The following is a 13923-nucleotide window of genomic DNA, read 5'->3' as shown; positions in this document are numbered from 1 at the left end:
CTCCTCGGGTTCGCCGACACTCGTTCAACGCTCTGCGACCCCTTTCCCTCGACGATTCTCGAGGATTTTACTTCGAGACGTGATTCCAACGTGGAATTCATTTTTAATAAATACCACATGCCAACGCACATCCGTGTATCCACACAGAATAGTCACGGATGAGGCTATCGTGAGAAGAAACGATCCTTTCGACACGACAACGGAAAGTTGGTAGGAAGGAGGGGCGCGAGAAAACCGAGGAGGAAATGTCACCTGTCCAATTAAGGTCTACTCCTCAATAAACGATACGATCTGGTGGCGCGCACGAGGCCAGGCACCGTTCCACGAAACGGAGACAAACGTCGTCGCCGGCATAAATATGTATAGGACGGTGCGCGTGTCAATCAAAACCCGCAGGACTCCGGATGTTTCCTTCCTCCTCTCCGACTCTCTTCCACGGTGTCCTGTCTCGTCGAACGGTCGACGACGCCTGCTAGATTATGCGCTCATCGGCTAGAGCGTAGTTTTCCAATCGTCGGCACGCGTTCCTGCATTTCAATATCGATGGACGACGGTTTCCCAGGAAGTCGGGGATTGAAATGGAACCCGGTTCGTTTCCACAATCCGACTTGCCACAATCGCGGATTGAAAATCGAGGGGAAGGTGCGATTTTTAGAGATACTTTTAAAGTATCCACAGCAAGCACTTTTGCTACTCGACCATCGACACCGAGAAGATTGGCTCTCGATAGCTCAACCCCGAGGTGTACACGCGAACAGCCCAGCCGCGTACTTCTTCCTACTCCCTCCTCGATACTTAAACAAAATCGTGCAACACGGTCGAGGGACGAGGTTGCTTTTCGAGACCACGACCGTGTCGCAATTTCCAGGGAGGCGGTGAGCAATCGTGTCGTAAAAATCGTTCCGTGGCAACCGGAGCAGTTTTCGAGAGACGGAGCGGGGCCGGTTGAAATAAAGGCGAATAAAGAGGAGCCCCCGGCGCGGTTGCTGGAGGAAGAGTCGAACACGGCGTAGTCGAGAAACGGCGGAGAGAAGCGTGAAGGCAATATAAAGGGCCAATAAAATCACGACGGTTAACAATACGGGCAGACTCACGGCTCGCCACCTTCGCTTTCTCGCGCCAACCCTCTTCTCCGCCGCCTCGCTGGGCTACGGACTCGGGAACGCGACCCGCACCCCCTTGGTCAATTTTATCTGTCGCGTCAGGACTCGCCAGACTTCCCCGCCGCCGTGTATTCCGGGGAACTTCTGAAATTCCAACTTCGCTGCAATCTTTCAGCAGAGCCCATCGGGAAATTGACGCGTGAAGATAGAGCGACGAGAAGGGGGATGCTCGATGGACCACCTATGCGGTACCCGCGCGACCTGATGCCCTCAGAAAGAGTGGCTTGGCGATCGAGAATCGACTTCCAGATTTTAATTTCGAATTCTTTGCGACGCGTCGATCGATATTAAAAACTGCAAGTTACACGAACGATGTTGCAACCGATAAACGCACGATTTTTCTCGAAAAGTTATTTTCATCCACGGGCCCTTCTTCCTGGAAGCAACACGCGTATGCAGATTGTTGATTCGCGAAGGCGGCGAATATTCATGAAGTTCGAAAGTAACGGGACGATGCTGGTATGCACGGGGACGACTTCGACAGCAGCCTCTGCTCGCGAGGACCAGATACTAACGCCATACTTGTCGGGTATAAACGCAGACCGATCATGGGTTGTAAGAACGAGGAGATATTGAAAAGAAGAGGAGAAGAGTAAAGGGAACCGAGAAAGAGGAACGAATCTTACTCGAAACGAGGCAAGTTTCGCTGCGAGGGGCCCGAAATAAATTCGCGAAGTCGTTCCAGTGCCGATTGTCTCTGGCAGCGGTTCGTTCGGGAACGACGAGCGGAATGGCCATCCTCGTCGCCGCGAAACCAGTAGTCGTACAAAAGAGAGGCAGCAGACACGTCGACCGGCTCGTCGAGGCGCGATTAATTTCAATTCTCGTCGCACTCGACCACTTCCTACGAGACGGTAAACACCGATCCCAAAGAATCCCACCACGAGCTACGGGGAACGGCGTTGGATAGGGGAAGGAGGTTCGAGGCGAGGCGCCACTCACTTACGGGACAAGTTCATCGGTATCGTCCGCGACAGGGTCACGATCGCGTATGGGGACCACTGTTCGAAATTTGCCAAGGAATAACAAGACGATAGCAACGGCAAAAATTGCTTATCCATCTCGCCATTTTGGAAAGCCAAGGAATAGTCGGTTAATTTATTCCTTCATTAAGGATGTATCCGCTGATAGCCTGGGAAGGCTTGAAATTCGATCGGACCTGAATCACGAGGTACTTATCGTTACCGATTACAGGCGCCTCGGAGAACGCATTCCAGACAATTTTTACAAGAGGACGCGATCAGTGGCGATTACTTCTGCTCCCCGATCCGGAATTTCGTTCGAAATCTCGACGCTTTGCCTTTCATTAACGCACGACGCACACACCGTGGACATTCCAGGGCAACATTTTTTCCTCCTCTTTTTTCCGCTCGGCAGAGGTAAAAAGAAAAAAACTCGTCCGTGGAGTTCGATCCATTCGCCTTCCTCCTGCGCCGTGTATTCTGTTAATTGCGGCGATTGAGAAAGTCCCGATTTCGCGATAGATCGTTATTAACCGCGCCGCTGGTAATTGCCTTCAACTAATAACTCGTACTCTCGCAGACAATCACAGCGGTCGTGAAACGTAGCGTCGACGCGAACAGCGCGCGCGTTTGTGAATGTAACGCGGCGCCCGGCGAATGCCATTGGACTACGCAACATCCAGCCAGAGGTAAAGTTTATTAAACGGCCGGGGTCAAAGGGGAAAACAGGGATATCCCAGGGAGGAGCTTTATCCCGCCGCGTAAACCGCACGCGATTCACGCTCGACCGAGCGCTCTCACGCGAGCGCCGGGCCGCGCGCGGTTTTCATCCCGCGACCGCCTGAAACGCGCGCCGCGGAGATCAAAGCTCGAGACGCGGACCTAAGAAAGCCGAGCGCAACCACCCACGGCTAGTTCCAGACGCCACCTTCCAGACTGCACCCCGCGGATCCGCGATTGTTCGCCAGAACGCAACCCCCTTCCCGTCTTGCGCTCTCGTGTCAAGCGTGTCGGAATTATTGCTCTCCATTTAATTTTTTAAAGGACAGTGAGAACTAATGCCAAGGTAGTACACGTACGTTAAACCCTTTAGTCGCGTTTATCGGTAATCCTCGAGGAATCGAGAAGTTGAGGAACGTTTCGAGGAACGTAATCGTAAATTAGTGGTAAGAGTCTAAAGGGGAACGAGCGAACGAATCGTTTACGCGAATATCCCGTGTCGCGGCGATACGTCTTGGTCAGAGTGGACGATATAGTCCGTTGTTGGTCGGGCGTACGGACGTCCAGCCGAAGGAGGCGTCACGTAAAGAAACAGGCAGCCAGACGGCGGACAATTACAGATCGCCGGGACGGAACAATGACCGCGTTCGAAGAATGAAAGGCTGCGCCGTAAATCTCGAACGGAAACAGGTGGACGCGCGTGATCGCGGGTAGTATAGCGGCGGTACCACCAGTAGATTGAGTAACTGACCTTGCGAAGAAAGCTGCGGCTGCGCTGGCCTGCGCCGGCGTCCCTGGTACACCGCTCACGTTGTACGAGTACTTCGTCTCCTGGTACACTTGATACGCGCTCTGCGGCTTCGAGTGCGACGATCTGTGATAATAGTGGTCCGCGTACACGCTCTTCTCCGGTGGACGTTCACCGGCGACCTTGGACAGCCCGTAACTCTGCATCGCGGTGGACGTGGACGTTTTCGCGTGACACTTCTCGTGACCGTTCTTCTCTGGCCCGTGCGAGTGCGACTTCTCGTGGGCAGAGACCACAGACGGATTGTCGATGGTCCCGTACGACTTGAAGTCGTAACCCTTCAGTTCGCCGTAGTACTTGATGTTCTCCGCTTTGTACCCGTGACCGACATCGTGGCTCTTCGATTTGCAGCCCTCGTGTTTCGCGTAGCCGAGCTCCTGGGCCGATTTCATTCTATCCCCGCACTTCCCTAATCCCTCGATACCGTGAACGATCGCCTTAGTCGTCGGCTTCTCGATCTTCAACATCGACCTGTCGCACAGACGACCTTGAACCGCCTCGCTGGCCTTCAGTAGGGAATCCACGGCGCCCTTGTACCTGTCGCACGTAGACGAGTCGCACGGCACACCGGAACCACCGTGGCAGGCATTACCGGTGATGGTACCGGAACCAGGACCGCTGCTACCACCGACCACACCGGCGGACCGATTCTGATAATGATACGACTTGCTCGAGGAGTCACCGTGGTATCTCGGCGACGGTGTCACGTCCGAATCGTCGCTAACATCTTGACACGAGTCCTCTTTAATCGCACTGTGGTTGTTGTTGTTGATGTTGGAGCAACGCGTGTCACAGGACTTGTATGGTAGCCGCGACCGCGACGAGGGAGCGCGTGTTGCTTCTCGCGCGGTTGGCGTGATACTGGCCAGATTAGAGGGCGTCTCGGCGCCATGAGTGCCGCCGGTTCCCTTGCTGGAGTTACCACCACCGCTGCTGCTGCTGCCGCCGCCGCCGCCGCCACCGCCGCCGCCGCTACCGATGCCTATGCTACCTCCCCCTACTCCACCTGCTCCTCCACCTCCGCTGCAACCTTGTCGTTTGCCCCTCTCCTCCTGCGGGATTGATAACGTTACGCGTAACCGCTAATCGTCTCGAACTTGCACGCGTTCCACCTCGATCGTGACCATCGAGGGGGACACGCAACAGATTCGATCCCGATACCTTCGGCTAACGGAAAGGGAGCTTTATTATAGAGGGTTGCTGGCAAAGAAACGGATAGCTCGACCGTTTTCTGATAAAAAGCCACCGTTGAAGATAGTCGTATCGAACTGTCGCGACGGGATATGTACTTGCGGATTTATTAGAGCAACTGGAAGTATCGAAACTGTCTAATTCTTTAGCAGCAACCCTTTGTAGAAAATTATACTGTACTCACCTGAACGCGTTTGTAGTCGTCCTGGCGCCTGGCCACTTCCGAGTACTTTGGAGGAGGCTCAGACTTGGGTGGCATCTCTTGGTATCTAGGCGGTCTGTCGAATTGTCTATACTTGGGCGGATCGATATAGGGGTTGTTCTGGTGCCTGTAATAATTCGGCAACTGGCACTCCGTCAGATCGGACTGGGACCTGTTCAGCTGATAATTCGGAGGCGCGCTCGTCTTCTGCTCCTGGTATCCTTGCTTCGAGTGCTTCGCGGAGGCCACTTTCTCCAGAAGAGCGTGAGATTTGTCGCGTTTATCGCCGCATCTGTCCTTGCATCCCTCGAACTTGCCGTCTTTCGCCTTCTCCTGCGTCGCAGGCCCGTCGATCTCGTAGAAGGTCAGCTCCTTCTTGCTCTGGCCCTTGTCGAGGGCGGAACGGTGCGCCTTCGAGTGATGCTGAGCGTTCTCCGCTTTGACCGGCGGATCGATGTGATAGAAGGTCAATTCGCGCGAGTCCTGCGACTTGGACCGCGTCTCGTGGGCAGAATGATGCTGCCTTTCAGGCTGCGAGTGACTCCGCGTGTACCTCTGATCGATCTTCCCAACGCCGTCTTGGTGCCTCGACGACAATCTCGCGAACCTCTCGTTCAACCCCAGCCTGACCGAGTTGCGACCGTACTCGAGGTACTCGTCGCCGTACTTGAACACCTGCTGCGGCTTGTACTTCTCCTCGAACTGCGAGTAGTTGTAGGTGTTGAAGCCCACCTGATTGAAGTTTCTGCTGAGGTTCGAGGAATCGTAATCTGTTGACGTGACGGCCTCCATGTTTATCTGAAACAAACAGTCGAAGGGATGAACGACTCCTTCCGAGCGCAGAGGCTGACGAAACGGATCCTATCGAGAGTGAAATCGACACCGTCGTCGAAATGTACGCGTTGAAATTTGTCGCGACGATTCTACCGCGTCTCGTGTATCGCGATACGAATCTTAATTCGTAAACTCCCTTGTCGATAGCGGGCAAAGGGATCCAAGGTGGCTCTGGTTGAAGATCCACGGAGCAGAAGACTCGTCGAGGGCGCTCGACGTGGCAAAGGAACAAGAGGAGGAACTCGAGGCAGACCAGAGACCATAAATCGGGGAACGTCTTACTCCTAAATGCCCGGGGTATTTACCGTGAAACAAAAAGCCACGTCGCGATAAATAAAATCTGACACCGAGGGGGCGTGCCTTCGCGTCCCCGTCTACCTCTGTTTCGCGGATAAAGGGCCGCGCTGCCGCTCCTTCTTCCTCTCCTTCTTCCTCGTCTTCTTCTTCTCCTTCTTAGCCTCCTTTAGTCCGGTCCCGAGGAAAGCGTTACACACGAACGAACCCCGGGTACGTCTCGAAGAGGGGTTGCAGGAAGCCGGTCTCCTCCGCTCGGCTCCGAATTCCACGTCGAAAATCGAGTCGCGCTCGAGGAACCGGTTCGCACCTCCGGGGCCCCGAAGGCCAATCGATTGCCTCTGTGTACGCGCGTGTGTGCCCGTCGCGAGAGAGCTGCTTTCACGATGCAACCGTGATCACACGTGTTCCACGGTGTCGCTTTTTGTTCCTCCTTTTCCTCCTGTTCCTCCCGATCTTTTATTTACCAAACCGTTCGAGCCCTTACGCGGAATACGCTTCGAGGCAACAGCGCCCAACCGATGCAGGACCGCGATTAGACCATTCGACGAAGTACCGAGAGCTTGTTTCCGCGGAGACTGCGCGATGGAAGCGGAGGCTTCTTCGCGTATATTAATATCGCGAATTAAAATTCGAGTATAGCGAGGCTTAAGACGCTGAGAGAGAAGCTGGGGGGGCTGAGGGTAAGGCTCGAGGGTATTATGGGAAATATGCCTGGCGGTCGATTATTCAACCCGTAATCGGCCCTTTCAGGCAGCCTCGATGGCCAACCTTTTGACCTGAAATCAAATTTCGCTGATCGAGCGTACTCGAGCGAACGGTGTGGTCGTCGCCGTCGTGGTCGGGTCACCGGGTATATCGGACTTCATAACTTCTTCTAGAGCACCGAGAGTGGCCCCTCGGGGGCCCGGTGGTTATATATTACCAGCTGTAATGAAGACTCCAACGGCAGCCGTGCTACCGAGCCCACCGCTCTTGTTTATCACCTCGCCTCAAATATACAATTAACATGTTGAAAAGGCGCCCCTGGCTCTCACGGAATCGCAGCGTTCCTCTGGCCCCGCGCGCCGACAAAGAAAGGGTTGCGCTGCTCGGGTCCTGCGTTTCAGTCTCGTTACCTCGTGCACGCCTCGTTAAAGCGTGTCTGGGATCCTTAACCCGTAATCCCTTTTCTTATCCACGGGGCTATCTCTATCTCTCGCGAGCCACAGCCGAAATTACTCGTTCGCTCGCGACGAGACCCGCCGCCACCGCCGCTGCTAAGGACAGACGCACGAGGGCCTGCGATTATCGCGGTTGCCTTTCGAAAATTCGACGCGGCCAGTTTATTATCAGCGCGAAAAGATCGAACGGTTTTCGAGACGCGTGAAACTGGCCTGAATACCGGGGGCACTTTTCCCGGCCGCGCGCACAGCTGCCATTATTAAATATAATTAAAGAGAAAGGTTGTCCAGGCCCGGGGGAGTCGCGCTCGCCGGCGATTTTCTTTCAATTATGCTCCACGCTCGATGCGAGAAAATTAACACTAGGACTAGCACGACTCCACTCGAGTGTATACTTAAACGTGCATTATCGGACGATTGAAATCGATCCTTCTTTTTCCTTCGAGTTTCCTTCAAGCACAGTATTCGAGGCAACTATTTGGAAAGATAACAGCGATTCGATGTAATTGCGATTGCTTGTAATCTGGCGAACGCTGGACACGGTTCTTGGCGCTTTCGCGGTGAAAATTAAGAGGGACCAGCGCGTTCAAGCGAGGAGGCAAGAACACCGGAAGTCCCTTGCAAATGAGAGCGAAGCGGTCGATCGTTTCACGCGGGACTCGATCCTCGAGCCGCGTGGAACGTGTCGCGTCGGTGGCACGATACGCGCAATATTGATAGTCCACCCCGTCAGGATCCTCGTTTATCTTCATCCTTCAATTTCCCATGTACACGTGCTCGATCGTAGCCGCGGCTGGGCACCCGCACTCACCAGAAATAAAACAGGGCTACCGTGTTTCCTAAAGTACACACCATCTACCCCGAGTGGATGGTCCTCCGTACGTATTCCACGCGGGCTACGACGGCGGATATTGCGTCTTGCCACGGCCAGAAAGCCTCTCAGCCTTTCAAACTCCTGCTCGAGTATAGACGGACCATCGAAAGGATATTTTCCTTATTTTTCCCGCGATTATTTATCATCGTGCCCCGTGCAATCTTTCGATAATTAATGGACCCACGGGGCTACGGGCTTGCGTAGCGTCTTTAATCCTGCATTTTTAATAGCCCAACAGCCTAAGCTTCTTCTGGCGTGGGTCAGCCCTCGATATTATTAACGAGGGGACCTATAGTTACGCAGCATCCGGCTTTGGCCATCAATCACGGGGCCGATTTTAAAACGGGCCGGGAGTAAAGTGCCGGGATAAAATTCGTGTACCTGCTTATGATACGTTAGACCGAATAATGACACCGAAATTGGCCAAAGTGGACCTTCGTGATGCGTCAGGTTGGGTACCTGCAGTTACGAGGATAACCAACGAGCGAGCAACGCCGTGAATTCGCTCCCCGTTTATTTAGCCTCGAAAAATAAGCACGAATACATCTCTCTGCCGAATCCTTATACTTGCGACAAATAAATAAGCAATGACTTCGGAATTGGCAAAAAGCGAGGAGGCGCATTCTTCGACAGTCCAACCGACGAGCATTCCGCGAGCATAAATATTAATGGAATTTTTTAAAGTACCACTCCGGAAGGACGATAACGACGTTGTTTGCGTTGGCAATAATAAGTTTCGTGAGCGGAGAGCAGCGAAGTTTCGGTACGGGGACCCGTGCCGTGTCTGCGAACGGGGCCCCGTAATTATGGCCGCCGCTAAAATTATCCCAGTGGTCGGTTTCGCGCGATACACACACGGGGTGTCCCGCGAGGAAACGAGCACCTTCGTGGCGGCCGCTCGGTCCGGATTGGTATTATTAACGGTGCCTAGGCGAAATCGGTAAACGTCCCTGCCGTTTTTCACCCCCTTTCTCTCCTTTTTCCTGAACACGTTGCACGTGCCCCGCCACGCGGGATTTATCTGCCTGGCATCGTAAACGCGGACCACGCGGACCAGAGAAAAGACTCGGCTGATTATACGCTGCGCGCCGTCGATCGATAATCGTCCACGACGAAAGAGAAATCGAGTCCACGATCTCCTGGTAACGAGCCTATGTAACGCGGGCATAATTAATCTCAGGCGGTGCGGGACGGTTTCCAAGAATTCGCACTCGCGGAGAACACGCTTCGACGAGAGTACGAGCCGGCTGATAATGACCGGACTACGGCCGTTTACGCGATTACGTGGGAAACTCGAGATGTGCCAAGTATCGCGGGTAAAGTACACGTTGCGATGCTTAGAGCGTGAAACAAAGTTCCAGCCGCGTAGGTGCCATTTATGAAAATATAAATTTGCATGCGCAGCGCCGAGCGTCGCCTGGCGAAGTGACCGGTCCCCGACTTGAAGGAGCCTCGATCGCAAATTGGTACCAACGCGTGTCGTAAATAATTCAACGTAAACGTCCGACCGTTTAATCCTTGCGGAACGGACCTAATGAATACTCGAGCGAAAGAGGTTACTTGTGACAATTTCCTGAGAGTGAGACCTTTCTTGGCCACTAATGAAGTCGATGCTTGAACGTGCCCAAGAATGCCGGCGGATCTTCTTCGCGAGACTAATTGGCCATTTAATCGACGGTGGTCGTCGAAAATAGCGGCCTAGGGCCGACAGGGTGGCCGTGTCGCCGGTCCCACCCCTCGCAGCCGAGCCGAAACACCGCAAACTGCAACGGAAGTAGCGTCGCGAGACCCGTGGCGGGGGTGGAGCGGCTAAGCGGTGGGATGGGGTGGCCCTGAGGTACGAGCGGCATTTCTCTTGGCAATTTGCGAATTATTAATTTAGCCGTTCCCCTTTAATGCCGCGAAGCCCGCGGCTAATATTTTCCTCGAAGCCACAGGAAACTACCAGCGACCAGGAGGACGAGGGGTGGTTGGATACAGGAGCCTGTAGCCAGGCGGAGGTAGACAAAAGCGCGCGGAGCGGAGGGTGGCGCGACACAGAACGAGAGGGAGTACAGGGTTGGTAAGGGTTGGCACGATGTAGATGATCGTCTGGTCTCGCCTTGGAACCCTTGGTTACCGTGCAAGCGCGACCCCCTGCGCAAAGTTCCGCGACCAAACGCGGAATAAAGCCAGGTAACCAACTCGATTCCAGTCGTCCAGCTCGTGGACCACTGGCGACGCACAGTAAATATTATCTGAAAGGAAATAACTGGCCCGTTTCGCGTTGGCTTTGCTTCCGCTCGCCTGGTCCTTGATTCTCGCGTGATGAAGAGCGTCGGATAAAGTGTCCCCTATTTGTACGGTTACCGATTTACCAGGCCGATGCGAGATTCATAAAATGTGATTCATAATAGGACGCGAGAAATGATCGCATCCTCGGAAACTATTTCCTCCGACGGGGCGATACGACGGGACGGTAACAATCCGCGATTGTTCGGAAACTTAATTTATCGTCCGTTTATTGTTCCGCGTAACTAATCGATTTCGCGACCGAGCAACCGCCAAACGGGCGGAGATCGACGAGCGTGATTCGTAGCTAACCGCGGCGGCTACAAAAACAACGAAACGATTCAGCTCGCACGGAATCATAACTGGATTTCCCGCTTTCCCCCGAGGGGGCAGAGTGAGAGAGAGAGGGAGAGAGAGAGAGAGAAAGGGGGTTAACAGGGCCAGAACATATCCGATTTTCACAGCGAACCGACCTGTCTCAATGCCCGTCCACCCTTCTCCCTCACCCTGCGCAGCAATCAAATTAGAGACGGTCGGTTGGACGGTCGAATGAGAATATCTTCGCCCGTTTTGTCGCGCGCTTTGTTTCAGGATAAACCGGCTTGTCACGGTGAAAGGGTTGCAATTTCGAGTCGATGCGCCGTTAGATTGGTTCTGGTGTCGCGAAACGTTCCTCCGGACCCGAGCGATAATTCATCAGCGAGAGTGTTTCTGCCCGTGGAAAAATAATACCCATCTATTATCAATTTCGCGCGAGTCGTTCGACGAGAACACGCGAGTTTCAGCTTCGTTCTTCGCGAGCGAAGGGGTTGCAAGCGTGGCGTTTGCCTCCCTCCGGGAAAATTGTTCGAAAATGTTTAATTTCCAGCTATCGAAGTTGACGTACGAAGAGCCCGCGATCGGGTCTGCTCGCACCGTTTTCTGAAAGAGAGGAAGGCGGCGTTGGGAATAGGGCAAGGGACGCGTCTTTTAATATGGGCGCCGGTGAGGGCTTTTGAAGAGCGCGAGAGGGCGCAGGGCCGCTCTGGGTTCCGCTGATTGACTGACTGACACGCGGCCGGCAAAGGGGCCGCCGCGCGGCCAAAGGGCCAGGAGAGACAAAGGGAAAACTCCCGGATAACGGGGCCGAGGAATAGAAAAGCGGAGGCGGAGAACAATCTCTTACGGTCGAGTTCGCGCGGCGCGGGGGACCTCCACCCCCCGATCACTCCGAATAATCATCGCCAGGGAGAAGCAGCCAGGGTTTCTCTCGCGTCGTCGCATCTACGAAGATGAGAGGCGGAGGGCGGCGCCAGGACGAATCATCGCGAAATGGCACGAAAAACGCGCGTCGAGCTGGACCGCAGGATTTCAACGCGAGTGCATTAGATGAGCGTCGCAACGCGGTCCTCGCGTGAGAATTGGGGCACTCAGAGATCCAGGAAAAGTCGAATTCCACAATCAATCCCGTCGTTCGATGATCAGGATGATTGCGTATTTTACATAATTAAACTCGGTTACGTCAATGTGGAATATTTGAATTCGTTCAGCCAACGAATTTGCTAGAAGCAAATCTCACTGACCCACGCGATAATCCTTAAGCAGCTAATCCCTTTAACGCAGCCACGTCTGGAATAAGAAGACTAGGTACACTTAGCCTTGATAAAGGTTTAAATTATTCCCGAATTTTGCCAACTCGGCTCCGTCGCGAATCCTTATCCCCGTCTCCGGTGAACGTCTCGAGAAACACGGGTCTGGATGTGCCCGCGACACGCAGGACTCGCGGACTAATTGAATACCTAACAAGCGGAGGCTGAATCGAGAGACAGCGGGAAGAGTCGTCAACGGGACGACGGACAGAGATTCATCGTTCGTTGCGGAAATCGAGTGAATAGGTCGAGATGAGCGACTAAGAACGAAACGCTGGATCCACCTGCCGATGTGTTTACCGAGGGCGAAACTCTGTCGCGAGTTGCACGCTCGAGCGCGGTACTCACGGATGAGGCGGGCTACGGTGAACGGTGGAATTTTGATGCAAGTGAAAGTTACACATTTTCCTGCGATTACAATGCCTAAGTATGCGACTGCTCCCACGCGTAGCGCGCGTTACGCCAGCTTGTCGTTGCGAAGGTCCGCCGCGAAAGTTGAGGTTTCACTCGCGCGGTTACACACGTGCGATCTCTTCCGCGAGCCGTCGTTCGAGAGGAGGCGGAGGGAATGTAAAGCAGTGGAACAGCCAAAGGGGACACTTCGCGCGTCATTTTTGCCGGTACGCGCGCGCGGACGTACAAACGGTTGGGTCGAATTCGAAAAAACGGCCACGCGGAGAGCGCTGCCAGGGACGTCGCGAACCTTTTAAAGCTCTCTGTTATCCCTGCCAGGCTCCCGGAGGACACTCTTATCTCCGGGCCGCTGTTTGCTTTGTCGATCTTAACAGGGTAACGTTCGCCGCCAGAAACGGTCCGGGAGAGGTTCTACGTCGCCGGGTAACCGGCGCGAAGGGACGAGTAGTGAAATAACAAGACCGAGACGCGGGAGGGTGAACGCGCGAGGCAACGCGTGGTACGAGCGAGGGCGACGCGGCGCTCGATCGGACTCTCCGAGTTCTCGCGGAAAATGCGAGGAACGAGCCGAGCTATATGGATAGAGAAAGATAGAGGGGAGAGAGACACCGGGATAAGACGACAATCCGGTGCGCAAATGCCAGCGGGATTTAGATCGGACGTCCCTAATGGCAGCAGGATTTCAATGGCAAATGGCACCTGCCAGAACCTCGCCACTTGTTTGGCCAAAGGATTTGTAAAATCTGCGGAGATATCCGTGTGGATACTTACAGCGGTCGTGGAAGGTATCGGGAAGTAGGGCGAGGAATAAAACGGCCTCATTGATTTAACAAGAGGAAATGAAAATTTCGAGAAAATATCGTGGGGGATGAATATCGGTTAGGGGAGATTATTGTGCTTGGATTGTTGTACGGATGGAACAAGTTTCGATTAAAAACTGAGTCTGGCTCTGCTCGATCACACCTGTCTACGTTACGAGGGTTCCATCGAACACCCTCCATAGTTTTTACCAAAGAACAAAGAAAGACGATAGCAGATGAGCCGCTAACGAACCACTGAACCAAAAGATATAACCCACATCGAAGGGAAGAAACGGCTCTCGACGTTACGCAGACGAACAAATATTATTCGAGGGCAGTTCGTCCACACATTTTTTGCGTCGGCACTTCAGAGGAGGGCGATTACGATATTTAACGACGCGATAGCATCGAATGATCTCACGATCTTGCGCGACCTCCGTTAACCACGGTCGATCGTCGAAAAGGAGGAAGGCAAGAGAGGAAGAGGAAAAAAGAAAGGAAGTCGGCGTTCCCCGCGCGACGGTGGCGCGCATTCTCGAAGAAGACGAACGCGCCGCGTTATTCTCCGTTGAAAAACCTCTGCCCCTCTCTCGTTCGAC

The 13923-nt window shown here is 53.9% G+C and overlaps 1 protein-coding gene across 3 annotated transcripts in view; it reads right to left on the bottom strand.

Moving 5' to 3' along the window:
• The window catches only part of LOC143433053 (uncharacterized), a 272042-nt gene that overhangs the window by 169017 nt on the left and 89102 nt on the right, over positions 1–13923 (bottom strand). For 2 of the 3 annotated variants that reach the window (XM_076910161.1, XM_076910162.1), the window contains exons 4-5: positions 5029–5844; positions 3597–4705 (exon numbers count right to left, since the gene is read on the bottom strand). In XM_076910161.1, coding sequence (XP_076766276.1) covers positions 3597–4705; positions 5029–5844 — 1925 coding nt within the window. Of the gene's footprint in view, positions 1–3596; positions 4706–5028; positions 5845–6258; positions 6298–13923 lie in introns of those variants that run through there. The other variant, XM_076910163.1, reaches the window with a different exon arrangement.

The sequence above is a fragment of the Xylocopa sonorina genome, chromosome 2 (assembly GCF_050948175.1).
Source record: "Xylocopa sonorina isolate GNS202 chromosome 2, iyXylSono1_principal, whole genome shotgun sequence".
Classification (NCBI taxonomy): domain Eukaryota; kingdom Metazoa; phylum Arthropoda; class Insecta; order Hymenoptera; family Apidae; genus Xylocopa; species Xylocopa sonorina.
Note: the sequence above shows the minus strand (reverse complement) of the source record. Positions and strands in the feature narration are given on the sequence as shown.